This window comes from Ctenopharyngodon idella, chromosome 7 (genome assembly GCF_019924925.1).
Source record: "Ctenopharyngodon idella isolate HZGC_01 chromosome 7, HZGC01, whole genome shotgun sequence".
NCBI classification, from domain to species: Eukaryota; Metazoa; Chordata; class Actinopteri; order Cypriniformes; family Xenocyprididae; genus Ctenopharyngodon; species Ctenopharyngodon idella.
The window spans coordinates 48,639,217-48,666,326 of record NC_067226.1 but is presented as its reverse complement, the minus strand read 5'-3'; the positions used below and the strand labels follow the sequence as shown (position 1 = coordinate 48,666,326).

At 36.6% G+C, this 27,110-nt stretch overlaps 5 protein-coding genes across 14 annotated transcripts in view; 4 read left to right on the top strand and 1 right to left on the bottom strand.

Annotated features, from left to right (window-relative positions):
- LOC127515785 (histone H2B-like) overlaps window positions 1-20,801 on the top strand; it is a 22,636-nt gene extending 1,835 nt beyond the window's left edge. The window contains exons 3-7 of one of the 3 annotated variants that reach the window (XR_007930863.1): window positions 32-67; window positions 1,337-1,392; window positions 2,264-2,331; window positions 3,379-3,422; window positions 3,501-3,654. The gene's annotated coding sequence lies outside the window, so the exon portion shown is untranslated. Of the gene's footprint in view, window positions 1-31; window positions 797-1,336; window positions 1,393-2,263; window positions 2,332-3,378; window positions 3,423-3,500; window positions 3,655-19,911 lie in introns of those variants that run through there. The other 2 variants (XR_007930862.1, XM_051899839.1) reach the window with 2 other exon arrangements.
- LOC127515754 (uncharacterized) lies at window positions 7,131-15,801 on the bottom strand. Of its 8 annotated transcripts, none has more exons than XM_051899802.1 (17): window positions 14,505-15,801; window positions 14,030-14,096; window positions 13,711-13,858; window positions 13,042-13,092; window positions 11,605-11,985; window positions 11,297-11,398; window positions 10,931-11,163; window positions 10,709-10,850; window positions 10,504-10,594; window positions 10,064-10,411; window positions 9,840-9,957; window positions 9,636-9,727; window positions 8,684-8,798; window positions 8,461-8,556; window positions 8,195-8,362; window positions 7,917-8,084; window positions 7,131-7,808 (listed from the first exon to the last, which is right to left on the bottom strand). In XM_051899802.1, the coding sequence occupies exons 1-9, from the start codon at window positions 14,600-14,602 to the stop codon at window positions 10,560-10,562; spliced, it is 1,257 nt and encodes a 418-aa protein (XP_051755762.1). In that variant the 5' UTR covers window positions 14,603-15,801; the 3' UTR covers window positions 7,131-7,808; window positions 7,917-8,084; window positions 8,195-8,362; window positions 8,461-8,556; window positions 8,684-8,798; window positions 9,636-9,727; window positions 9,840-9,957; window positions 10,064-10,411; window positions 10,504-10,559. The 8 variants fall into 8 exon arrangements, with proteins under 8 accessions (XP_051755762.1, XP_051755756.1, XP_051755754.1 ...); XM_051899796.1 differs by having other exon boundaries at window positions 10,690-10,850; window positions 14,505-14,689; XM_051899794.1 differs by having other exon boundaries at window positions 10,672-10,850; window positions 14,505-14,688.
- Window positions 19,467-20,801, top strand: LOC127515787 (histone H2B-like). Its single transcript, XM_051899842.1, has one exon. It carries the CDS (start codon window positions 19,511-19,513, stop codon window positions 19,883-19,885), a length of 375 nt encoding a protein of 124 aa, XP_051755802.1. The 5' UTR covers window positions 19,467-19,510; the 3' UTR covers window positions 19,886-20,801.
- LOC127515776 (histone H2A) lies at window positions 19,958-27,110 on the top strand. Its single transcript, XM_051899830.1, has 2 exons — window positions 19,958-19,976; window positions 26,644-27,110. The coding sequence occupies exon 2, from the start codon at window positions 26,673-26,675 to the stop codon at window positions 27,057-27,059; it is 387 nt and encodes a 128-aa protein (XP_051755790.1). The 5' UTR covers window positions 19,958-19,976; window positions 26,644-26,672; the 3' UTR covers window positions 27,060-27,110.
- On the top strand, window positions 21,254-26,060 carry LOC127515763 (histone H1-like). The gene has a single exon (XM_051899816.1). The coding sequence runs from the start codon at window positions 24,387-24,389 to the stop codon at window positions 25,005-25,007; it is 621 nt and encodes a 206-aa protein (XP_051755776.1). The 5' UTR covers window positions 21,254-24,386; the 3' UTR covers window positions 25,008-26,060.

Genomic DNA, 27,110 nt, shown 5'->3' with positions numbered 1-27,110 from the left:
TTTTAATATGACTTTAATTGTACTTTTTAAGGTTTTGGTCCAGAAAAAGAACAAGAGGTCACAGAAGGTAATGAAGCAGAAAGGCAGGACTTGAAAGAGACTGTAGAAGATGAAGAGGACATTACACTGGAGAACAATGTAGAAGTGGAAAGACTGGAGGATGAAGAGCAGATCGAAGAACAACAGACAGAAAGTGGGGAGGAAGAACCAGAGAGGCCTGTTGAGGAACAGAGTTTCAAAAGTCCAGAAAAAGAACAAGAGGACACAGAGGGTGATAGGACAGAGAGTCAGGACATAAACGAGGCTGTAGAAGATGAAGAGAACATTTTATCAGAGAACAATGTAGAATTGAGGATGAAGGAAAGATTGGAGGATGAAGAGCAGATCGAAGAACAACAGACAGAAAGTGGGGAGGAAGAACCAGAGAGGCCTGTTGAGGAACAGAGTTTCAAAAGTCCAGAAAAAGAACAAGAGGACACAGAGGGTGATAGGACAGAGAGTCAGGACATAAACGAGGCTGTAGAAGATGAAGAGAACATTTTATCAGAGAACAATGTAGAATTGAGGATGAAGGAAAGATTGGAGGATGAAGAGCAGATCGAAGAACAACAGACAGAAAGTGGGGGGGAGAACCAGATAGGCCTGTTAATGAAGAAGGGGAAATGAAAGTGACAAAAAAGACTAAACAGGCAAAGGAAATGAAGAAACAGGCAGAGAAACAAAAGATTAGTGCACTTAAGATGGATGAAATGGATGAAAGAAAAGAGATAGAGGGAGTCGTATTAAAACCAGATGGGTGAGTGGAAGAAGATGGGGTGAAACAAAGACTCTAGATATAGGAAAACATTACATTCCTATTATTCATTAATGGGAGAAAGTGTTATGCACAACATGGCAAATTAATCCCACGTTCTAAATAATAGAACCAATCGTTGATTAGAAAAAGTCACCACTTCATCCCAGCTGCCTTTAGAAGCTCCGGTTGCTATCAGAATTGAGATACGCGTGTATGACTGCACATGCGCATTGGCTACTGCAGTCTGAAAAGTTTTTTAAAAATGCTTTATGAACATTTTATTGGTGATTTTCAAATTGGAAATTTAATCATAATCATTTGGAGAATTTGATTTTTCCCCATTCAGAGAGATAGGAGCTGCATTTGGATGCCCAAGAGGCATTTCAAAGATGATCACAGTGTGAAATTACTTGTCTTAAAGGGACCTTTGGGTAAAGCCTATACAATGAGCAAGGAACAATGTGAACTCAGGCTCAATGAAAACTGTTCTTTGACATGTACTTGAACAAAGCTAAAACTTTTTTTTTTTTTACTTTACAGCAAATCAGCTGTCAACATGGCAGCCAAAAGAAAGCGCCAAAAAAATACAGACACAGGTATGAAATGTTATACAATTCAGTTTTCAGTGGTCTTAAACTGAAAGGACCACAGCCTTGCACAGTTTAGCTACAACTAGTTCCAACTCACACCTGCTAGTAACGCTGAAGACCTGGGCTGCGTTCAGCCCCGACAAAACATTGCAAAACGTTTTTTAAATGGAAACGGTGGTACGTTGAACACCCTGTTCTGATGACACAAGAGATGCAACTATGGCAGCTGAGAAGGCCATTCTTTGTGTTCTTTTTGAAGAATTGATATGCTATATTTTTACTATAAAACTCTTATGACAAACACGTCTTCTAATATCTTCAATTGTTGCGTATGCTGAGCTCCAGCGGACACATTTGTAAACGACTTTACTTGGACCCACTGTGTGAGCTGTCTCTTTAATACCGCGTGGTTTATATACATGTTGCTGCTGATTGGGCATTTTGACACACCCACCAAACAAGAGAAAACGTATCTCAAACCTTGTTGCACACCATTTCCAGGAAACATGTCTATTTTGTTTAATATGGTGTTCAACCCGGAAACCGTAGCAAAACGTTGTGCACCGGTTTAAGCTTGAACGTGCCCCTTGATTAGCTGGATCAGGTGTGTTTGATTAGGGTTGGAGCAAAACTGTTCAGAGCTGTGGCCCTCTAGGAACTGAGTTTCAGACCAGTGTTTTAGCTCTTTGCATAGCTAGTCTATTACACATTGTCATCCATTTGGAAAGTTCTCAAAATATTGATGTTTATATTTGTTGTTTCAGTGCTGTTTAGATTTTTAGATGTTTAAAAATTGTTCTGCTTTTTAACTTTTAGACATTCTCTGTTCTAGTTATTAAGTAATTAATACATTTCTAACCAAATTACATTTGTACAGAATGTCCATTCCATGCGTCTCTGGATGTATTTCCAGTGGAATTTGTATCTAAGACACGTCTCAGAAAGGTTGGTATTAATCTGTATCTACAATCTGTCAATGTTGTGTTCCATAATACCGTGACCTTTTCATGTACAGTAAATTAATTTAAATAATTTATTAAATGTATTAAATTAAGTAATTAATGTATGTTTTTGTTCAAACTATGAATGGATCAGTATCCCAAAATATTTAGCTCTGTTGTAATGTTAATAACTTCACATTGAATATATGCTAATGTGAAGGGTACTTTATTGCTAAAAAATAAACATATGGAATGGAATTCTTATTTGCTTTCTGACTATAGTATGAGTACAGGCAGTGTAGAATATTACAGATCAGTACACAAACAATAAATAAGGTGAAGAACAGTGAATTCATATATTAATATAAAATGTTCTGTACAGTACTACAGTGTTGGCTTCTACAGTTTAATATGAATATAACTTATCTAACTATATAGCATGTACAGTTTAGATGTGTTTTTCCATTGCTTTTGAATATGTTAACAGCAGTTGTTGAAGTTGCTCTTCAGTCTGTTAGGCTTTGTTTGGGTCGCATTTATGGGTCAGTTTTGGTTAAGATGATAAGAATCCTAAATTATGAATTGAAATTCAAATTTCACATTGCATGCTTTGATGACAAAACCTACTTTAGTGTGTTTTTGCAGGTGTGGGTCATGCCATGTTGGAGCATTGGGTGTGGAGAAAGGTTGGGGCATGTTAAAAGTTGGAGAAAGGTCTTTATAATTGGTAGTGAAAGCTGTCTGTTAAGGTTAGGGATAGGGTTAAGGGATAGTTTCTGTTGTAGCATTCACCTTTCAGCACGCCACCTTTCGGTACACCCATTACTCCGACCTGCAGCTACCCCTGTCTCTGTTTTTGTGCTGGTGTGTTGCTGTACCACAGTAATACCACATGAGGATGGTGGGATGGTGGCTTTCAATGGTGCTTTGTTTAAAGTTTTTGAGTTACATTAAATGCTTTAAAAATGTAGTAAGTGATGTAATGATGTGTAAAGATGGAAATGTAATGATTTGTTTTGTAATTGGCTCTTTTTTCTTACTTAATTCACAGGGACGTAAGGAAGTGCTGGTGCATTGGTTGCCATGTCCATCCTGGTAAGTAAACCTACATGGCAACTTAATTCACCACTGTAATTTTTTCATTTATTAGTTGTTGTTTTGACTTTTTTCCAGTAGGAAGACATGGCCACCCACCTGGCAGCCTGAAGATCATGTCCAAATTACACTTACTCAATGCTAATTACATTACTGGTACATTATGACCGTTTTTTTGTTTGTTTGTTTTTGAGCCACTGTTATAGTGGACAAATAAAGGTTTGTGTTTTCATTACGTCTATTTATATCTTTTTACCTTTTATAAAAAAATTAAATATATATATATATATATAATTTCTGAAATATCCAGGGGCTGGAGCTTATTCAAGCTACCACAGGCCAAAGGTTGAAAGTCACCCTGACCAGTCTGTCACAGAGATTACATTTGATATTCAACAGTGTTTTGATCTGCCTGCATCTACACCATTGTATGCGAACTGAACTGAGCTGGACGATGACATCACTGTTCACTTCAGTGCTGATATAGATAAATTAACTGAATTAATAACTATTGTTTCTTACATCGGAGTGAATCAATACTGAATTTACTTAAGATGGACAATGACACCATTTTGTTTAAGAGCTGCTGTGCAGCCAAAATTACATACCAGTTATCACTGTAAAGCTGCTTTGACACAATCTGCATTGTAAAAAGCGCTATATAAATAAAGGTGACTTGACTTGACTTGACTTGACTTGACACACACAATATAGCCTCTAGTTCCTGATTAACTATACCTACATGTTTTTGGAGTGTGGAGGACACTGGTGCACCCAGAGGAAACCGACAGCAACACTGGGAAAACTATCAATCAGGAAGGGCTCATGGAAATATGAAGTCATTTGTAGTCTTACATAGTCGTTTTTGAGTATAAGCCCATTGTGTGTGTGTGTGTGTGTGTGTGTGTGTGTGTACAGTATCATATATACTTGTCTACTCAGTTAATATATGGATATGAACAACCATATTCTCACTAGACTAGAGGCTAGATGTACAAGGTATATTATAGTGTCATATATTAGTAGATAGACACAGATTGCTCCAAATGGGACCAGTGAGTTGAGTCTAGAGAAAGTGAAGTACCACTACTGCATTAATGCATAAGATATTTAGTAAATACCATAGTAGAATTATTACAATTTTACCCTTGTATAGTTAAACAATGCTTTTAATAATACAAAATATAGTACAATAGTACAAATAGTGCTTACACATCCCTTCTGAGCAAAATAAATTGGGTTACAAAAAGTTACAGCTGAGAAAGAAATTGTGGGAGGAAAAAACTTTTGTAAAAATCTTTATATATATATATATACACACACACACACACATATATATATATATATATATATATATATATATATATATATATATATATATATACACACATACATATACACACATGTATATACATATATATGTATGTATATGAATGCATACAAATCTATTGCTGCATCGGGTTAACCCCACAATCCAATCTGTCGGTTTAGTTTGATATAATGGGGGGCAAATAAATGTTTAAATCATAATCTGTCCATTCACCACAAGAGCCTGGAAGATGCTGTCAAAAATGACCATATATGGACAAGTACGTGTGACGCTTCTGCTCAAATGGGTTGTCATTGGCTCTGATCTTCCCTTGGCACACGCGGGATTCGCTGTGATTGGATAATCTTTTTTACCCATATAAAAAACGTTTAATATTGCAAAGTACATTTTGCTGTTATTATTACGTCAGTAATACATTTAGTTAACAATACGGTGTTGCTGTGTTGTGAGGTATTACCCCGTTAACGATATCCTAACCCTAACCCTAGCATATCTTCACTGAACTACAAATAACAGCGCCATATTTTTTTGCGTTCCTTCGATATAATGACAGAGGCTTATGGGTAATGTAGTTTAAAACGTTTAATAACAAACTGGAAAAAAGTACTATCTTTAATAAACAAAGGGATATTTAATCATGTTTATTGTGCAAACCTCTATGACATATTTGAAAGGCAGGATGAAATTTGGTATTTTACTATGAACACTTTTAAAACACCTTTGTGCCATCTTTTCATATATAGCCTATTTGAAAACTGTGTCCAACATTATTCTTATCATGGACAACAAAGTGTGTTGAATCACAATTACATTGTCTTTTCAACAACTTGCCATTATGTAAATTGTTGCAAGTTCATCCAGTCATAGTTAACAGAACAGAACAAGAACAGACCCCCAAAAATCATCATAAATGCCCATTTGGAATGGGCTTCCGTTTATTTAATTAGATCAAGAACAAGAATACAGTGTTTACAGTAAACAAAGACACCAATTTAAACAACCAATACATATTGTGACACTTCATTGCACTATTACACATCCTTATCCAGTGTTGGGCCTTACTTGTAATACTTAACTCATGCTTTCTCATTCTTCATGTCAAAAGGACCAACAAAAGAGTGTCATTGTACTTTATAATTTAATAACCAATCACTGTAATATAATCAGTAATACTTCAAATGAACACAACTGGTCTTGACATGCTGATTTAGTACTAATTTTAGCATTGATTGATTACATTATAGCATACAACATGAAAATCAGGTGGGTTGATGTATTTAAAAACACTGATAAAATAGTCCACATTCTGGGTGAATTTTTACATTTTCTTGGTTACTTGCATTAGGACAGCTCTAACCCTAACCCTAACCCAAGACATTATTAATAAAATGCTAATTCAAGATTCTGAATTGTGGCATAAGACAACTATATTCAGACTATTACCTAAAATGCAATTCTACATTGTATAATCATTGTTGATTGTTGGGTAGTAACTAATTACATGTAATCTGGATTATGTAATCAGATTCCAAAAATTAAGTACTTGTAATTAGATTGTTACATTTTAAATACTCATAATCAGACTATAGGTTTTTTTGTTTTGTTTTATTGATTACATGATTACATGTTAATCTCACAATGGCAGTAAATATATATATATATAAAACATTCTCCCTACTTCTTTTTTATCTTTTAAAATTCCTTTCTAAAAAAAATTAATTTGTGGAATAGCACTCACAGTTTAACCACTAGTCATGTGTCTATCTCTAAAAAACTCATGCCAAACACAGCATTTGATCACTGGATTTACAGAAATCATTTTAAGTGTTTTAAGTGCTCAACATTGCATATCTAATCGACTTCTGATGTAAACATTATTAATTGAATAACACTGAGTCAGTTAACCATGTATCACTGTCCTTGGAAGGCTTTTGTCTTTTAAACACACTAAAATGTACAAATTCACGTCATTTCATATTAACATGCAATGCAGTGTTTCTCCACAATTTTTGTCAGATGAACCTCTTTGACCTACTAATAATTTTACTTGAAGTAAGCCCTGAGATTTTTAGTTGTTAGGTCAAAAATAAAATAATAATAAGTTTTATTCTCTGATGTACATTAATGGTCACATGACATGCAGATAAACATATCAAATACAAATCATAGTCTATTACCTTAAATGTGTAATGTAATGGATACAATTTGTCATGTAATTTGGAGTTAGTAACAGAATACAATTTGTAAGAACTGCACTGACTATGTCATAGTATTTATCAGAACAGTATGTATTAGTCAAAAGAGAATATACTGCAGAATTATCTGCACATCACATGCAAAACCTGCCTGAACAGAGAGGAGATAAAAAGACAAGACTGTTTTTGTAGATCACTGTACAAGTATTTTATTTTGCTTACAGTAAGGAAAAAAAATTATTAGGTGAAAACGTTATGTATCCTTATATACTTTCTATCAATATAAGATATGTACACACTGCAAAACACCCCTCACAGATATACACTGTATGATCCCATGAGAGCTAAGGAAAATGGAAATAATAGAATATAATTAATAGGGATGGAGGTTGTATGGCTGTTTATAAGACTATAAAAATGCGTGGAGTGAAACACCTGTCTTACATACACATTTAAAGATTCAAAAATAATAGTCAAAACTTGTACTGCTGAACCTTAATCTCATTTCCATTAGGATGGGAAAATATTAAATAGATTCTGTTAATATGCTAAAATGTTTCTCACAGTGAAAAAAAAAAAAAAAAGAAATACAGCTTATTAAAATAGTTCTTCAGTATCTGTCTATTCTATATACTCAGGTTTAGTCCTCATCACTGTCTGTTTCATCAGAGCTGTAGTTTATTGCCTCAGTTTCTTCATCGGAAATGTTATCAAATAGAATGCTGTCCGAAGCCTGTCCCAGAACACATTGTCGGTATAACATCCTAGCATTATTTTGCAGAAACTGAAGGTCTTCCAGTTTTCTCTTGAGAAGGCACAGTAGTCCATTGGCACTCTCCTCTGAAAGCTCAAAGTCACTGTCTACACAAAAAAGGAATGAAAAGAGGATAAATAAAGGATAAATAAAATCAATCCCTAATGTTTTAATTCCAGCAATGCATTGGTTTTGAATTTGTTATGGATACTCACTGTTAGTTTGTATTTGAACTGAGAGATCCCTCAGGGAACATTCAGCTTCCTTCAATGATTGCCAGTGTTGCTTCACCTCCGTCACTATGATCTGCTCCTCCTCCTTCAGTCGGGAAAGCATCATGAACCGGTCAAAGACCATCTTCTTAGTTGAGAGGTTGCCATTACCTGCAATTAATGAAGGTCCTAAATTACCATCTTTTAAACACTGAGGAGGACTGTATTAACATCAAACAATGTTTATCAAATACACTGAATATTTTTTTAAAGTTAATTACTAGTGTCAGGGCATTCCCATGGCCATTGGAAATGATCAGCTGTGAGCAGTTCATCCACGGAAGGAAGCTGGTGGACTGACTGTTCATTGAAGTCCTTAATGGCAGCTGCCAAGGTTGACTTGTCTTCATTAATTTTCCTCCTTATTTTGTGCCTTCTCTTGTTGCTATCTAATAAATCAACAACATATATTATTATTACAGCACTCAAGTTCATTCCTTAGCTATATGAATTATTTTTTATCATCATCATCATCATCTTATCTGACCTGTCTGACGGTATAGATTTATTTTTCTCAGCTTTATGCTGACATAAAGGCCTCGAATTCTGCCCTCAAGTCCAGTGTCCTCCTTTGCACTTGATACTACATCCCAAACAAATGAATTAGCCTTACAAATTTGATATATTCTGCCTTCTGTGCACAACATTTATAAATGGAAAAAAATGTTATTACATAAAAAAACTAAAACAGGCCCTTCAAAATGTATTACCTGTGGCCCACTGCTGGACATCACTGACCCACTGCTGAATGTCATCATCACTGACATTAAGCTCAGCCTGCAGACTTTCAAAGCTCTCTCTTTCCACTTTCAGCCTTTCGGTTGTCTAAATACATATCAAAACACTATAAAATTAATTTGATCATAAAGGTTTATAGTTCAACAATGTATGCAATAGACGTAATTGCTCAAATTATGTTAAAGGGTTAGTTCACCCAAACATGAAAAGTCTGTCATTAATTACTCACCCTCATGTCGTTCCACACCCGTAAGACCTTCGTTCATCTTCAGAACACAAATTAAGATATTTCTGATGACAGAATGCTGTCAGATTTCCTTCCACAGACTGAATTTTGCAACTACCACTTTGACACTTTGAAAAGTTCATAAAGACATCGTAAAATTAATCCATATGAATCAAGCGGTTTAGTCCACATTTTTCTGAAGAGAATCGATCACTTGTTATGATGAACAGATGAAGAATGAACCTCATTGTTTATGCAGCACGTTTGAGCCTCCAAGAGAGGTTTGCTCTTGTGCATTATTCAAGTTTGGTTGAGCTTCTGCTTATGTTTGCTGATCAAAGTTTACATGCGAGTAAAAGCCTAAATTAAATCTGTTCGTCATAACAACCAATCGATTTTCTTCAGAAAATTTGGAATAAACTACTCAATTCATATGGATTAGTTTTCCAGTCTCTTTATGGAGTTTTTGAAGCATCAATGTTTCAGTAACAAAGGCAGTCTATGGATGGAAATCTGACACCATTCTGTCATCAAAAATATCTCAATTTGTGTTCTGAAGATGAATGAAGGTCTTACAGGTGTGGAACGGCATGAGGGTGAGTAATTAATGACAGAATTTTCATTTTTGGGTGAACTAACCCTTTAAATGTACTTTTTGTACGATAAGAACAAGGTTGACTTTTGCATCAGTAAAATACCTTAATGTATCTTTGAGACAAACATTTGGCCAGATTTTCAGACTTCCGTTTGTTCCATGCAGAAGCAAGAACAGTGAGCATGTCTGAACGTGCTATTATTAGATAGTTGGTCAAAGAAAATATATTAAAAAAAGTTATAGTCATGATTCATTGATACTTAGAAATAACTATATGTTAAAAGTAGTGTTTATCTAATATATTCACCAGCTTTGGACATGTATTTAGTGCAAATTGCAGCTCTCGACAAGAAGGAGTTGACTTGCTCCACCTCTTCTCCAATTGTAAGACCAGCTCCCTCTTGGTTTCTTCCAGACCATTTTATCTACAAAAAAAAAAAACAAAAAAAAACAATGGCTGTTCAAATAAAAGTACATGTCCATACCACAAAAATATCATTAATATAATTTAATGTAAAGAAAGAATCTTACCTCACAACTCCACTCATGTGCTTTGGCATGCATAACTGATAATAGTGGGCGCATATTTAATAAAGGCCTTAGCTCTGGACAGTGTCCCACCACTCTCTTTAAGTATGGCCAGTACTTGCAGGCGACATCTGAGCAGAAGAATGACACATTTTCTTTTGAGAGGGTGTTTTGAAGGAACAGGGGATAAGCAAATATTTCCCCTCTGAACATATTTAGGCCTTTTAAAAGTCCTCCATGTTGGCACACAGCAATCTCAAGGCCTTCCTCATCAATCTTTGATGTCGACTTTTTTGCAGACTCCTTGGCTGCTGTCCATTGAGAAGAGCCACACACCCCTTTACCTGTGGCCTACAAGACATTACAATAAAATTATTATTAATATTTCAATAATGGTAGCTGGACTGGAATAAACAATATGACAATAAGTTAAGGGTTATTACATGCTTGGTCTTTTCATGAACATATCCCACAAAGGATGAAACATCTTCATCCTTCATTATAAATGTCCCATCGAAGTAGCCCTTCTCTGTGCTTAATTTTATTGGGAAAGAGAAACATGATATAGACAGTTAAGTAGTACAATAAAAAAATAAAGAAAAAAAACATACCCATGTGCATTATGGAACCTGTACAGCTTCCTGTTACCATCCACTGAGATGGCATGCATGGAAGGACTGCAAGCAGGACATTTAAATGGCTGTACACCACAAAGCCTCTCAACCTCATGCTGGGCAAAGGTCCACTCCAGCAAGGCTTTCTGGAATGTGTCTCCACATATTTTACCACTCTGTTGAAATAACCAAACCAATCAATCGCTTTAAAGAACAAACATCATGTTAACAATATACACTGAATAACAATATTTACCCTGCCATTGTACTCTGTTCTCCGGTCAAGCATTCCAAGGAACGCTTGACGTGAAAGACCTGGAGCAAAAAGTTTTAAATCCAGAAAAGACCTAAAAAGGCCAGCCTCATACACGGTCTCAAAATGTATAGAGGCTGGCCAGTACCCAGACTTGAGGAGATCACTGAGCCCCACTGACCATGTTTTCCCACAGCATGAGGTCTCCAGTGATGGAAGGGTGAGATTGTACCGTCCTATAATAAAAAAGTTCACATGCATCACAACAGCTTTAAAAATTCCTAATCACAGATATTACATGCAAGCATTGAGTTCTTATATTAACCTTAATTTGTGTTGTTTTCATAAAGAGAAAAAACTACATCTTACCATTAAAATTTATTACAATAATGGGCTTGCCACTGATCAACCTGCAGGAACTTTCTGAACAGGCACAAATTTTCTCTGGCAAAAGTAGTGGAAGATATCGAACTAAAAATTCAAAAGCAAAACAATGATAATAAACTCCTTAGCAAAGGATTCATAAACAAGGTAAAATGAAATATAATCTAATATATTTATTAAATATATGATAATATATCATAACTATTTTAAATATATATTATAATTATATACTAATGAACAGCCATTTAAAATGTACAGACTGAAAAGTATGATGGGACACATGAAAAGCATACCCTGTTCAGAGAACTCAATGGCCTCGGAATGTCTCTTCACTGCAGTGGTTGGACACAATGGCTTGAAGAACCCATGGGCCATAGAGTCTCTGTTATGGAGAGGTAGGTGCTGATGAACATCTCCATCACACACGGTGCATAGAAACTGCCTAGGTAGACAGTCCCTGCACCGTACAATGGCCTCTGCAGTAAGACAGTGTTGGCAGATGCGTTCCTGAACATATTCAGCTGCCAAAAGATTCTTAACCATGGCCTCCCTTGCAATGTGCCATCTTTCATGGCTTAGGGATTGCCTCTTTTGCCAGGATGTGGCCAAAGACACCTCTTCAGGCTGAACACATTCGTCATTAAGGATATGCTCCAATTCTTCAATGAGTGAGGCTTCATTGAAGGAGAAACAAAAAACAGTGTTATTAGTCAATACACAATACAATCAGTTTTTATAGAGATACAATACAAGGATCTCGGTAACACTTTAGAATACTGATCCCTCATTAATGAATAACTACACAGGAACAGATGAGTAAAGCATTATTAACACTCTATAACTACTATTAACTATCAAGAAACTCTGATTAATGAATTAGTAAGTAACAGTACTCAGTTGAAGATGGTAGTTCACTATTAGCTAATCAGTAACTACTGTTTTTTCATACCTCCCAGAGAACTATTAAGAACTACTATATACAGGTTCATAATTAATGTGAATGATGCATAATATATAATTAATTCTAAAGTGAAGATCATGGTAACACACTAGTGATGACTGAAGTATTACCAAATCCTTCAGAAGGAATTACTAATTATTTGGATCAGTATTCTAAAGTGAGAAACATGATAACTCTCTAGTAACTACTGAAGTCATTATAAACTTTTGAGGTTTTTGTACAGTTTTGTACAGTAATTCCTTCTGATGTATTTGGTAACACTTAAGTAATTACTAGTGGGTTACCATGATCTTCACTTTAGAATACTGATCCAAATAATTAGTAATTCCTTCTGAAGGATTTGATAATACTTCAGTCATTACTAGTGGGTTAACGTGACCTTTACTTTAGAATTAATTATACATTATGCATCATTCACATTAATTATGAACCTGTATATAGTAGTTCTTAGTAGTTCTCTGGGAGGTATGAAAAAAAAAAACAGTAGTTACTGATTAGCTAATAGTGAACTACCACCTTCAACTGAGCACTATTACTTACTAATTCATTAAACAGAGTTTCTTGTTAGTTAATAGAAGTTATAGAGTGTTAATAATGCATTACTCATTTGTTCCTGTGTAGTTATTCATTAATGAAGGATCAGTTTTCTAAAGTGTTACCAGGATCTCATTTATAAAAAAATATGCAATTATGTAGGTTGCAGCTGGCAGAATATTACTTAAACTCTATTAACCAGATGCCATTCCATATAACCATAGTGTACAGTTACCAGTTTCTGCTCGATAAACAAATTCCTCTTGGATGGGCACACTGGTGGGACCTTTAAACAAAATAAAATTAATACATTATGCTTTGGGGTTCTATATATCTGGTTCTACATGTAATTAAGTGCACTTAAAGATTAAAACAGACTGCATAAATCTAAACATTTACTGAATATGGAGAAACCCACAGGAAAAAAATACTATAGTAATTTATAATAAATACTATAGTGTTTTTGAACCATACTATAGTAAATAGTATAATGTATATATTATAGTATTTACAACACTTGTGCTACAGCTTGTGCTGCTGTGCTGCTACAGTATACTGTAGTATTAACTATAGTGAACTAATAAACTAATAAATACTGTAGTATACTTTAGTTTTTACAAGAGTAAACTGTAATGTATATTGTAGTATAATATACCCTATAGTTGTAGAAAACTTAGTACAGTATTGGGTAAAGTAATTTGTTTATATTACTATAGTTGTTATATTACCACAGCAACTATAGAATTACCACAACAAATTAATTCAAGTATTTTACAATAGTATGGTTCAAAAACACTATAGTATTTACTATAATGTACTAGTATTTTTTCATGTGGGAAATATAAATCACAACTGAAAATAACAGTACATTTAAACAATAACTGTAAATTTACAACTGTCTCACCGTGGTTAGGAGCCTTTCTTTTCAGTTTTTGTTTTATTGAGGTTTTTTTTCGAAGCGGCCGTATAACATTCCCATTTCTGTCCCTTTGCCTCCACTTCACAGTCGTAGGATGTGGCTTAGACCTCTTGGCTTGCTTTTTTTCTTCTTTCTAAATTGCAAATAGTATATATTTAACAGGTTTTAAAGTAGTTTATACTTACCTTACATGAATAATATATTAGCCTATATAATTATTCATTTGTAGTTTTCTTTAAAATTATTTGACAGAGAAAAAGAAGTCAAAATAAAAAAACAATTAAGATACAATTTCTAAAGTTACCTGTATCTGATCAAGAAACACATCTCCAAGAACAAGTGCTGCTTCTAAAGAGCCTGTGGACATTCTGCTTGAACAAATGTAAAATAGGGGAAAAATTACAAAATAAAAAAGAAGTTGGGTTAAGTCAGGTTTACAGTGAATTGATTAATCCACACATCTGTGATCTACACGTAATGCCTGGCATGGACATAAAGTAGTGTGATCTCATCATAACGTAACCAAAAAAACATATAATGCATCAATAAAAAGTAATCGTTGCGCACAGTTGACCCTCACTAAATTTTATCCCTAAAACATTAAATGAGAAATGATTTTAAACTGATATTAACCGCCTGACAACTGTAGGCCGACATGTGCATGCTCACTTAAGAAAATAAAGTTTGAATTATTGTATTTACAATAATTTGAGTTATCAAGAACTGATACTTTTTTGCTAATATATATATATATATATATGTTTTTGCTAATTACTTACTTGGGTATTCTGATGATTGACGACTTTGATGATGATGCACGAGGTCGCACGATGAGGAGGCGGGACATTGATGATGGCGCTAAAAAATGTTCAAACATTTGATTGGTTTCCAAGCGGGAGTGGGTGGTTCCTGAAACAGCGAAGGACTAAAAATCATGGCAATACACTTTTTATATTTATTTATTTATTTATTTATTATTAATACTTTTACTATTACAAATACAATCACAAACAAAGAAACAAAAATTCGTGTAACATTAAACAAGCAAAAAAAGAAAAAAAGAAAGAAAAGCAGAGAGCAGATTAAATAAAGCAGACATATAATTAATTCACATTGAATTAATGATGCTTCTGCAAGCATTTTTCTTTCCCCGTCGGGGATTGTTTAGAATTAAACTGTATTATGTAGTAGCAACATTCGTCCCCACTAGAGATGATGAGTAAGTTATATAGCCTACAATAAGTTTCTGTAAAAAAATATATATATATTCTAAATAAGCATTCTAAATCAATATTTCTGCATATGCTGCTTCGGCACCTGCACGAGATGAAATCGTGAATCTTCGTTCGATTGAAGGGGCGGGACGATGATGATGACGTTGACTATAATAAATTTCTGCGTGCAATACATACGCATTTTCTATCAATGGAAGTTTAACGGGAGGGTTTTGCGTACCATATATACGCCAAATGTGACTTTGGCGTGTAAATACTACGCCGAATGAAAATGCAAACTCGTAGTATAGATACGCAGTAGCAGGAGACTGGGTTGGGAAGGGAGGGAATGAGTGTATGTTTGGATGGAATGATCAGTCCTGGAGTTTGATCTGCTTTTCCTCCAGATACTCATTCACACACAATAAGATACAGACTGATCTTCCTGTAAAGCCCATCATCAGTAGAGTAGGAGTGTTTGTGGATCACAGTGCAGGAACTCTGTCCTTCTACAGCGTCTCTGGAGACACAATGATCCTCATCCACACAGTCCAGACCACATTCACTCAACCGCTCTATCCTGGGTTTGGTGTTTATTATGGATCATCAGTGAAACTGTGTTGAAGAATTTACAAACAAATTATTAAATGATAAAAAAAATGAATAAATGTAACTGAACAAACATTTGAGTTGCATTTACTGTCCTGTGAAAACAGCAGCTTCCCCAGAAACACTGACTGATGGTGAGAAGTTGTCATGGTTACAAACACAGTTACTATGGAAATGGAAAAACAGGAAGCAGGAACTAAACCACAGGAACTGAAAAACAGACACAACAAGACAAAGGAAATTCATAATAAGCGTCCATGAAGACAGACATACGGGTGATCATGACAGTGACAGTGAGATATTATATTATTATGATACAGAGTCTCTTCATTACATTAACACTGTATCAGTTAATACTGTGTGTGTGTGTGTGTGTGTGTGATAAATCCTCATATAGATCAGTGTGTGATCATGATGAGTGACGGTGTGTATCTGTGCTTTTCTCAGACTCTGTTTGTGTTGATGGAATCAGTTTTTATTATAATGTCACTCAGTCATTTATAATGTATGTAGAATTGAGATTTGTTAAGCATATTTTAATCCAGGTGTATTTTAGGGGTTCAAGCACTGAAGCTGCTGCATCATTATTGTGTTTGCATTGTTTTATCAATTATTGTTTTTTCTGTTTTAAACATGTTTGGGTGTCAGAAACTGTACGTCATAGAGGAAATAAATAAAAAACGGTCTAAACTGTTGGTCCAATGTACTCAAACTCATGACAAACGTCATAAAACCCCTGATCCATCAAAGCAGTGTGAAGATATTAAACAGTCGGGCGTCACACATTTGTATGTATTGATCTGTTTCTGCTGATCAAACCTAATGAATCCAGCGCTACAGCTGAAAAACACTCGCAGATCTGCAGATCAATAAAGTTAAATATTTATATTCATCTTCTCTGGGTCAAATGATAACATATTCTCAATTCAACAAACAGCCGTCAGCAGCTGATGTAGTTTCACCAGAAAAATAAGGTCAAATCAGAATGTCTGTCTGTTGAAAATTAACATATTTGTATATAGTGTCAAAACGAGGCTGTGTATCAAATCGTGTGAGATTCAGCTCAATGGTGGCGCTAATAAGCAACATTACATTTTTGTTATTACTAATTATTATACTTATTACTACTTATTATACTTATTAAAACTTTTTCATTTTTACATTTTTTTCAAACAAAACAAAAAACAAGAATTGGGCTTGATTTTTCATTTTTCGTTCAGGGGTAGAAAATGAATAAACATTCATTCATACAAAGTGTGTATATATATATATTTGGGACGTTCTAAAAAATATATCTTATTCTTAAATCTAAACATTGAGACATATAGAGGACGTTAAACTATGAAAAACACATATCATGCCATCTCAGCTTGTTTTTATGACTGAATAAAATACATTTTTATACGCATTTCACCCCTAAAATGTCAGGCCCCGTCACAGACAAATTTGTATATGTTAGAATCGTTTCCTAATGAATTTCTTTGATACAAATAGCATTTTCTTATTGGTCAAACGTCCCTGATTGTATCTAACATGGTTTTGTAATTTCTATAAGAAATATAAGCAACTTTTCGGTCAACTGTAGTACACAAAATCACAGAATACCCACCAGGCACTCATATATTTTTAAAAGAACTACCTTTACATAGGAGATTTTTACAAAAACATAGTAGTGGATATATACCCCCACCGTCATCTACACAGTTAAAGAGATTAATTCATCAATATTTCCTCAAATACTACATTTTTATATCATAATTTCCTGTGTGACAGGACTGACTTTATGGATTTGTTTGACTGATATAGTCCAAACATCTTTTTAATTAAACTAATTTCATTTTATGTCAATATAAAAACATATTTCATTTAACAATTCATTTAAAAATTCATTAAAATTCCATTTAACAATAACATGGCCAGATACAATAACAATAAACAACTCAAATGGCACAAACACAGACAGGAGTGAAATCACAGTTGTAATGGTACGACTAAAGCCTCTTGTAGCTCTTTCACTTTGTCCTGGAGCTTCTCTTTCTTGGAAAGCTTTCGCCCCTCTCTCTCTCTCTCTCTCTCTCTCTCTCTCTCTCTTTCTCTCTCTCTCTCTTTCTCTCTCTCTCTCTCTCTCTCTCTCTCTCTCTCTCTCTCTCTCTCTTTCTCTCTCTCTCTCTCTCTCTCTCTCTCTCTCTCTTTCTCTCTCTCTTTCTCTCTCTCTCTCTCTCTCTCTCTGTCTCTCTCTCTCTCTCTCTCTTTCTCTCTCTCTCTCTCTCTCTCTCTCTTTCTCTCTCTCTCTCTCTCTCTCTCTCTCTCTCTCTCTCTCTCTCTCTTTCTCTCTCTCTCTCTCTCTCTCTCTCTCTCTTTTACCTGCAACATACATCACACATACTGTCACACAACCATTTAACAGTCATTCAAAGGTTATACTCTATTCAGTTACTGTGTAGTTCTATGGAAATATAACTTCATAATATATAAAGTACATTTTACTATGATACAGCAAATGTAATCAATAGACATTTAACTGAATAGCACAATGTAAAGTAACTGTGGTACCACATCATATTACGGCTCAGTAATAACAGGGTAATATTATGGTAATAACAACATTATTACTTATAAATTACATGAAAGTAATGGAAATTGCATGTCATTTCCTAGGTAATAATGTAGATATTACCATGGTATCACCCTGTTATTACCAAGCTGTAATATGAAGTGAAATATCATTAATATACAAAGTGCAATCTCAAAAGCAGTGCTACATAGGCCTAGGTAAAAGAAGGACAAAATTCAAAAAATCTGCCTGAGCACAAAAACCTTTAAATTTACAGTGTAATGTCTATTTATTCAAATCATGTTTTGCTATGGCATGCATTAAATACATATTATATGCAATAAAGGTAATAGAAAAGAACAATGCCATTCATTTGTAAGGTCGTGTCACAGGGGTGTGACGGGACTGATGTGACGGGGCCTGACCCTTTAGCTCGTCCTCCTCAAAAAAAACAACAAAAAAACATACAAAAACTAGCTTAAAATCATACAATTCAATGACAGAACTCACCCTTGATCAGTGTCGGCTTCACCTCAGTCAAATGATGTCACTTCCTCTGAGTCATACCCTTAAAGGCCTATTGCACACATTTTATGTAGAGTTTTATGTAAACGTGACAGGACTGACCGAAAACATGGGGACAGTTGTAAAATAGTATTTATTTGTAGAATTTATGCATAATTTAATGTTTTTAATCAATTGATGTGAATGATAACAACTTAAACTTTTATTGATGAGTTTTTTTTTTCTAAATAACAGTTTTTAGCGTAACAAAACTATGAAAGCTGTAGCTCCAATTTGGCTGAGGACAAGGACAAAAACAGGATTTGTAATTTTCAAAAGTGTTTTTAATAAAGAAAAACAAAAATATCTGAGAGCCTAATGAATGACATATTCATTTACAGAACAACTCACAGAAATCAACCATCAGTCAGTTTTAGACATTTTTTGGATGAAATACTTTTCATTCACTGTAACAATTCAAGGACAGATAATGTACGTTTCTGGTAGAATGTCCCATATATATATATATATATAATATATCATTCTTCCCTCCAAAATTCTCTCAGTGTGTCTATATGGAGTTTTCAAACAACACAATCCTGCAGAATCCGATTAAAACGAAAATAAAGAGCGGGAAATGAACAAAGGAAACTGGGGGGAGGGGTGTCGCTCAAACGGTTGGCGGTAGGCGGGGCTATCATTTAACAGACTTTGATTGGCTCTCATTCAGCGCCTGATGCTTTGAGTTCTCCAATGAAATACGAGTTTATAGGTGTGGCCTATGAAAACAGGCAATCAGATTATTCCCGTCTCTCTTTGAAAATTAGCATAAGGTAGTGAATAAAAGGCTCTGTTTCGCTCTTGAGTTCACATTGATTCGTCAGTTTTGCGATCATTCAGCGTCATGCCTGAACCAGCCAAGTCCGCGCCTAAGAAGGGCTCCAAGAAGGCCGTCACGAAGACCGCCGGTAAGGGAGGAAAGAAGCGCAGAAAGTCCAGGAAGGAGAGCTACGCCATCTACGTGTACAAAGTGCTGAAGCAGGTTCATCCTGACACCGGCATCTCCTCCAAGGCGATGGGCATCATGAACTCTTTCGTCAACGACATCTTCGAGCGCATCGCCGGTGAGGCGTCTCGTCTCGCTCACTACAACAAGCGCTCCACCATCACGTCGAGAGAGATCCAGACCGCCGTGCGTCTGCTGCTGCCCGGTGAGCTGGCCAAACACGCCGTGTCTGAGGGCACCAAGGCCGTCACCAAGTACACCAGCTCCAAGTAGAGTCCCCGAGACTCTCAGACCCAAAGGCTCTTTTAAGAGCCACCCATCTACTCCGATAAAAGAGATTCTGATGACTGAAATTATTTAAGTGGTAAGAAGTTGTCACTTCTGCTTTACTGTATCTCAGTTTGTTTATAAGTGTTTTGCATATTGAAAGTTTAATACTTTAATCAGCCAAGATGTGACTAGTAGACTAATCTTATTCTCAGTTTCAATCACGTGCTTGTGAGTTTATTCAAAATTGCTGCTAATTATAAGTTCTGAAAAGATCTATGAAAATACATCTAGAAACTTTTCCTTCGATGATAGTCTTTGTCACCCCACTTTCTCCTATTTGAGGCCAGAATCAAGTATAACTCTTGTTTTCTGGACTGTCAGCAGTCAATTAGACTGAGGCTGATGAAGATAAAGTAATTCTCCGACACTAGTAACTCTAACTCCAGTAAATACATCAGGTACAGAGACAGAGTCATCCTTAAGGGACTGAATTTACTAGTTATATATAGTTGCATTCCTAAATTCTTGGTCTACTCTAGGGGGAAAAATAGAAACTAACGATAAAAATGAAGGGAGGTGTTGATGTGCCTGTTTAGTCACAACATGACACTTTTTTTGTTGTTCGAAACATGATAGCCATAAAGAGATCTTTTATTTTACTGACAAAAAGAGTAGCAAATAATAAAGTGTAATTAGTGAAAATATAATACAATTTACCTCAGGAAATGGGAGCCCAAAAATAACAAAATAATCTGCCAACTAATTTTAGAAGAAACTAACTTATGTAGTAAAATAAAAATCCACAAAACAAGAGAAAGTGTTTAACACTTGTGGTGTACCTGGTCAGATATGACAGGCCTGCAAAAAATTGCTTATAAATATTTTGTTATGCTACCTTATCAATAAATAATGGATTCAATCTTTTTGTCAACTTGTTGTCTTTCAATTAGTACAGGTTTTGTATTTATTTTTGGAACTGATTGATCGTAGGCCTCTGATCTGAGCCTCACTGATTTGAGGATTAAGTTCATCTCTGTGTAAAAGAAAGCCTGTAATACTCAAAATAGTTTCTTTGTGTACATGAACGTGTGTGTATGTGCGCGGATGCACGAGTCTGCATGTATCCACACATGCGGAAGTCCGAAGTCTTTATTTTTGCAAGCTCACATGTACATATGTGAACATGAACATGATGAACACGCTCCTGAACACTAATTGTTTCTCTGATTTTTGACTCCCCCATTCATTTTCAACCGGCGGTCATTTCTGACCAATATAAGCTCAGATCAGTGAGGCCTACGATCAATCAGTTTCAAAAATAAATACAAAACCTGTTCTAATTTAAAGAAAATAAGTTGACAAAAAGATTGAATCCAGTATTTGGTGATAATGTAGCATAATGAAAGATTAATAAGCAATTTTTTGTATTCTGGTCATTTTTGACCGGGAACACCACAAGTGTTACAATGTGGAAAAAAACCCACAAAACATTACAAAAAGTATCAAAACAAAATTTGGGAAGTTGTCAGACTGTGTGAGTAAAGTCAGTAAATTTTAGCCCAATGTAAGAACATTAACTAACATTTTCGGGTACGGGAAAATCCTCTCCAGGTCAAAATGACCTGAACACAACATGAAGGAAACAAGGGATGCCCCACTCCTTACAAAACCCTTAACACGTATTTTCATGACATTGTTAGAGTAATGCACAAGTTATACAACAAATGGGTCTGGGAATGTAGACATGAAGGAAACCATCAAGCAAGATGAATCGCTTCTTGGTTGATTGTGGACCGTTTATATCTTGACACTAATCAGCAGCAGGTGACAGCAATCTGCTCAGACAATGGAGAAAACAAGCAAACACCAGAATAACACTGATCATCTCTTCATCACGGCTCCTGTTAGTGGGTGGATATATTAGACAGCAAGTAAACATTTTGTCCTCAAAGTTGATGTGTTAGAAGCAGGAAAAATGGGCAAGCGTAAGGATTTGAGCGAGTTTGACAAGGACCAAATTGTAATGGCTAGACGACTGGGTCAGAGCATCTCCAAAACTGCAGCTCTTGTGGGGTGTTCCCGGTCTGCAGTGGTCAGTATCTATCAAAAGTGCTCCAAGGAAGGAACAGTGGTGAACCGGCGACAGGGTCACGGGCGGACAAGACTCATTGATGCACGTGTGGTCCGATCCAACAGATGAGCTACTGTAACTCAAATTGCTCCAGAAGTTAATGCTGGTTCTGATAGAAAGGTGTCAGAATACACAGTGCATCAGTTTGTTGCGTATGGAGCTGCAGACCAGTCAGGGTGTCCATGCTGACCTCTGTCCACCGCCGAAAGAGCCAACAGTGGACACGTGAGCATCAGAACTGGACCACGGAGCAATGGAAGAAGGTGGCCTGGTCTGATGAATCACGTTTTCTTTTACATCACATGTGTGCGTCACTTACCTGGGGAACACACATATATACATATATATTATTTATTTATTACTATTATTCACTTCACCTGTCAGTGGTTATAATGCTATGGCTGATATATACAGTAGTCAACATTTGAAGTGGATCAAAAAAGTTCATCAAAGTTGTCCTAAGAAGAATATTTTAGAACAACTTTCTGCAGAGTCAATAGCTACAGACCTCCAAACTTCGTGTGGCCTTCAGATTAGCTCAAGAACAGTGTGTAGAGAGCTTCATGGAATGGGTTTCCATGGCCGAGCAGCTGCATCCAAGCCTTACATCACCAAGTGCAATCCATGCCTTCTCGTCCAACATCAGTGCCTGACCTCACAAATGTGCTTCTAGAAGAATGGTCAAAAATTCCCATAAACACACTAAACCTTGTGGAAAGCCTTCCCAGAAGAGTTGAACCTGTAATAGCTGCAAAGGGTGGGCCAACTCCATATTAAACCCTACGGATTAAGAATGGGATGTCATTAAAGTTAATGAGCACGTAAAGGCAGGAGTCCCAAAACTTTTGGCAATATAGTGTGTGTGTGTGTGTGTGTGTGTGTGTGTATATATATATATATATATATATATATATAAATTAAACATGAATTGTTGGATCTTTAAAACCTCGTGTCATTGATGTCATCAAAATCCAACCAGCCGAGTAAACTCTGATACTGTTAGTTTATTAATAAAATTATATCCATTTAAGGACATCAATGTACAAAGTCTGTTGTTTTAGGCCAGAAGTGTCTCAGTTTTGGTTCAGGGTTAGAGAGATGCTGTATGTTTGGTTTTATGTCCTCACTAATATAGTGTTTAAACTCCAAATGTTTGAACATGATTGTAGTTATTATCAGCTCTTCAGCTCGTGTCGTTCAGACTTCAGTACAGATCCCAGTTTAACCTGCCGGTGTAATTCTGAACACCTTCATTATTGATCTGGTGTTTGTTTAGGGTTAGAGATGAACTATATAGTCTGAGCAAAACCCCAACATCAGTGTAAATATATCAAACATATTCTGTAAAAAATATGACTGTTTTATGATTTAGTTTTTAAAATATAACACAATTACATTGAGTGGCCTGTGCTTTATTATTTACATTTGTTCATTTAGCAGATGATTTTATCCAAAGAGACTCATGAAGGAATACAGTCTTAAAGAGGCAATGACATGAGAAATGATGACAATACAAACATTATCCAGAAAAGTACAAGCTGGAACAAGGAGGGAAAGAAGATATAGAGAGAAAAAGATGCATTTTAAGTCAGTTGATATGCCTTGATGTAAACGAGCAATTGATTCAGATGAGCTTTAACACAATCCTCATTCTGATGAAAACTGAGATGAATGACGAATCAGGAGAAACAAATTATGACAAACTCACATTTTTACATGATGTACACCAGCTTATGAAAATGTACTTAAGTTAAAACATTAATACTCGTGTGATCAGATGTCTATATTTATTATGATGATTATTATTATAAGGACAGATGATGTGCAGGTGAAGATGAGGGTCATGAGAGTCACAGACAGACTCCAGATCATGTGCTTCAAGCGCCCAAAACAACAGCTGTATGAAAGCCTCCTCTCGCCCCTCACTGATGCTGATTTCATTCAAGTCTCTTTCAGACTGTTTTCTGAACACACAGAGGACGCGTTCAGGCTTTGATCAACTTTTACACTTCAAATATCCATCAAATTTACACGCGGCTTTTCCCCGTGGCTGATGCTCGCCTCGGATTTGATCTGACGGAGGCAAAACAAACATTTCCTCTTGCCGTATTTTAGTCTCTAATGAAAGCTCAGAACCTCTGCTTGCTGTTCACCTTGTTTTGACTGTGACAAACTATTTTCCCGCTCCAGTTTTGCTCCAAATGTAAGAGAAGAAAACACAAGCGTGAGCGGCTCGTGGACGCGCACAGACACGGAGCGGGCAGGTTGAGTCTACGAGGTTCTCATGTGTTGTTTAAGAGCGCAGCGCCGCTCGAGCGCTATTCATTGCTGAAAGCAGACAGCGTGTGAAACACTTGATCCGATCAGAGAGAGATGGCAGAAACCGCCCCAGCCCCGGCTGCTGCCTCCCCGGCCAAAGCGCCAAAGAAGAAGTCAGCTGCGAAAGCCAAGAAAGCAGGTCCAGGCGTCGGTGAGCTCATCGTCAAAGCTGTGAGCGCCTCCAAGGAGAGGAGCGGCGTGTCCCTCGCCGCCCTGAAGAAAGCTCTCGCGGCCAGCGGCTACGACGTGGAGAAGAACAACTCCCGCGTCAAGATCGCCATCAAGAGTTTGGTGACTAAAGGCACTCTGGTGCAGGTCAAAGGGACCGGCGCCTCGGGCTCATTCAAGCTCAACAAGCAGCAAGCCGAGACCAAGAAGAAGCCGGCCAAGAAAGCGGCTCCTAAAGCGAAGAAGCCCGCGGCCAAGAAACCCGCTGCTGCCAAGAAGCCCAAGAGCGCCGCGGCAAAGAAGCCCGCCGCTAAGAAATCGCCCAAGAAGGCCAAGAAACCCGCCGCCACAGCCGCTAAGAAGGCGACGAAGAGCCCCAAGAAGGCAAAGAAGCCAGCAGCCGCTAAGAAAGCAGCCAAGAGCCCCAAAAAGGCCAAGGCGGCTAAACCTAAGGCGGCAAAGCCTAAAGCCGCCAAGCCTAAAAAGGCAGCTCCCAAAAAGAAGTAAAAATCTGTTTGTTCCTCAACGGCTCTTTTAAGAGCCACCCACTAACTCTGAGTAAAGAGCAAAACTGTGTATGTTAATGATTTCTGTTTAATTTGAAAGCAAACAGCCAGTGGCTTGTTGCACAAAGCCGGTTTCAGTTTCTACCCAGCTAAGTTCAAGATTAGTTTGAGTAAACTCTGGTTTTTCGGGCTCATGAAGACGGATTGGTTTTTAGCGGGTTTCATTGTTATGGTAACTTACGCTACACGGCTAACCTGCTCCGGAGCAGGTTTAACTGGTCCAATCAGCTGTGAGTAAAGTGACATGTATCTGATGCAATAAAGCCACTCCCCCTGTATCTCTCGCTCCAAATTAAAGCAGTTTATAGTGAAAACATTTTAGAGACAAAATTGCTCATCTTTTGCTGCTAATTATTTATTATATTGTATTAATTATGTATAATTCATATAATAGTATATTCATATATTACATTATTTGACAATTAATATTTAACTTTGTTTTTAAATTGATATAAATATAATACATGCATCGATATAAAGCTTTTAAACAAATTAAGGTTACGTGTATTCATTTGAGCTGTTTGTGAATCTAATATAAATTATTACATTATAAATTATTAGGCATATTTCTTTGATTCACATGCATTGACATAGTCAGATATTTTCTTTCAGCTGCCTTCTCAAACTTTCACTGCATCAGTGTTTATTCCTGCCTTGTAAATGCATTTAATTTCATGATTTTTTTTTTTTTTTCATAATGGTCTCTTAATCTTCAGAAGAGAAGTGAATTGCACGGCTCTCTTATGAGAAGTGAATCAAACGGACGCTCTGTATGTTCCGTGTGATTGGCTGTTTGCCGCACGTGTCACACTTTCAGGTGCATGCGCTTCAGAGTTAATCGTAAACTGGATTAAACCTGAGTTGACAGATAAAGTTTATACCGAGCGTTGTGCAATATCTGATCCTGATCTTAACCAGTTTGGATTTATCTGGATTTGTCAACTCTAAACCTACTCTGAAACTCAGAGTTTGTTCAACTAGCTTCATGCAACAGGCCACAAGATGTGACCTTTGAGCACTTAGACTCATCCAATCTGAACAACATAAAATACTTGTTGTTTATATCTAAAATAACTGAGTTTTGAATACTCATGTTTAGTGAACAATTTGTATACATATGAAAATTAATTAAAAATGGCCATGAAACTAATGAGGGTTCATACAGTGATCACAGTCCAAATAGGTTGTTGTATAACTGCAGAATATACACACACAACACTGCTGGAGAACTGTGACAATACAAACAATCCCACAGACAACAATATGAACAGTGATTAAACTCCAATATTACAATATGAACATAATTCTGTAGTGTGTGAAAGTGTAGCACTTTTTCAGGAACAGCATAACATCCATTTTGTACTTATTTGAATTTTCTGATTTGAATTATCAAATACTTCAATAGTTTCACAAAAACTTGTGCATAATTATTCCCGCCAGAAAGGGGGTTGGGCTTTGGAGGGAAGTTCAGTGATTGGTTGAAAGCTTAACAGACTCTAAACCAATGGGCGACTGGCACTCTCCTATAAAGACAGTGTGTGGAGGAATATTTCTCATTCTTGATCTTCCTTGTAAAGGTTGTAGTTATAAAAACGAAACTCCAAAAATGAGCGGCAGAGGCAAAACCGGCGGCAAAGCAAGAGCGAAAGCCAAGACTCGCTCCTCCAGGGCAGGACTGCAGTTCCCCGTCGGTCGTGTTCACAGGCTTCTCCGCAAAGGCAACTACGCAGAGCGCGTCGGTGCCGGTGCTCCTGTCTATCTGGCGGCTGTGCTCGAGTATCTTACCGCTGAGATCCTGGAGTTGGCTGGAAACGCCGCTCGGGACAACAAGAAGACCCGCATCATTCCCCGTCACCTGCAGCTGGCGGTGCGCAATGACGAGGAGCTGAACAAACTTCTGGGCGGAGTGACCATCGCTCAGGGCGGCGTGCTGCCCAACATCCAGGCCGTGCTGCTGCCCAAGAAGACCGAGAAGCCCGCCAAATCCAAATAAACGAGCTCCAGTCTCCCATTAAAACCCAAAGGCTCTTTTAAGAGCCACCCA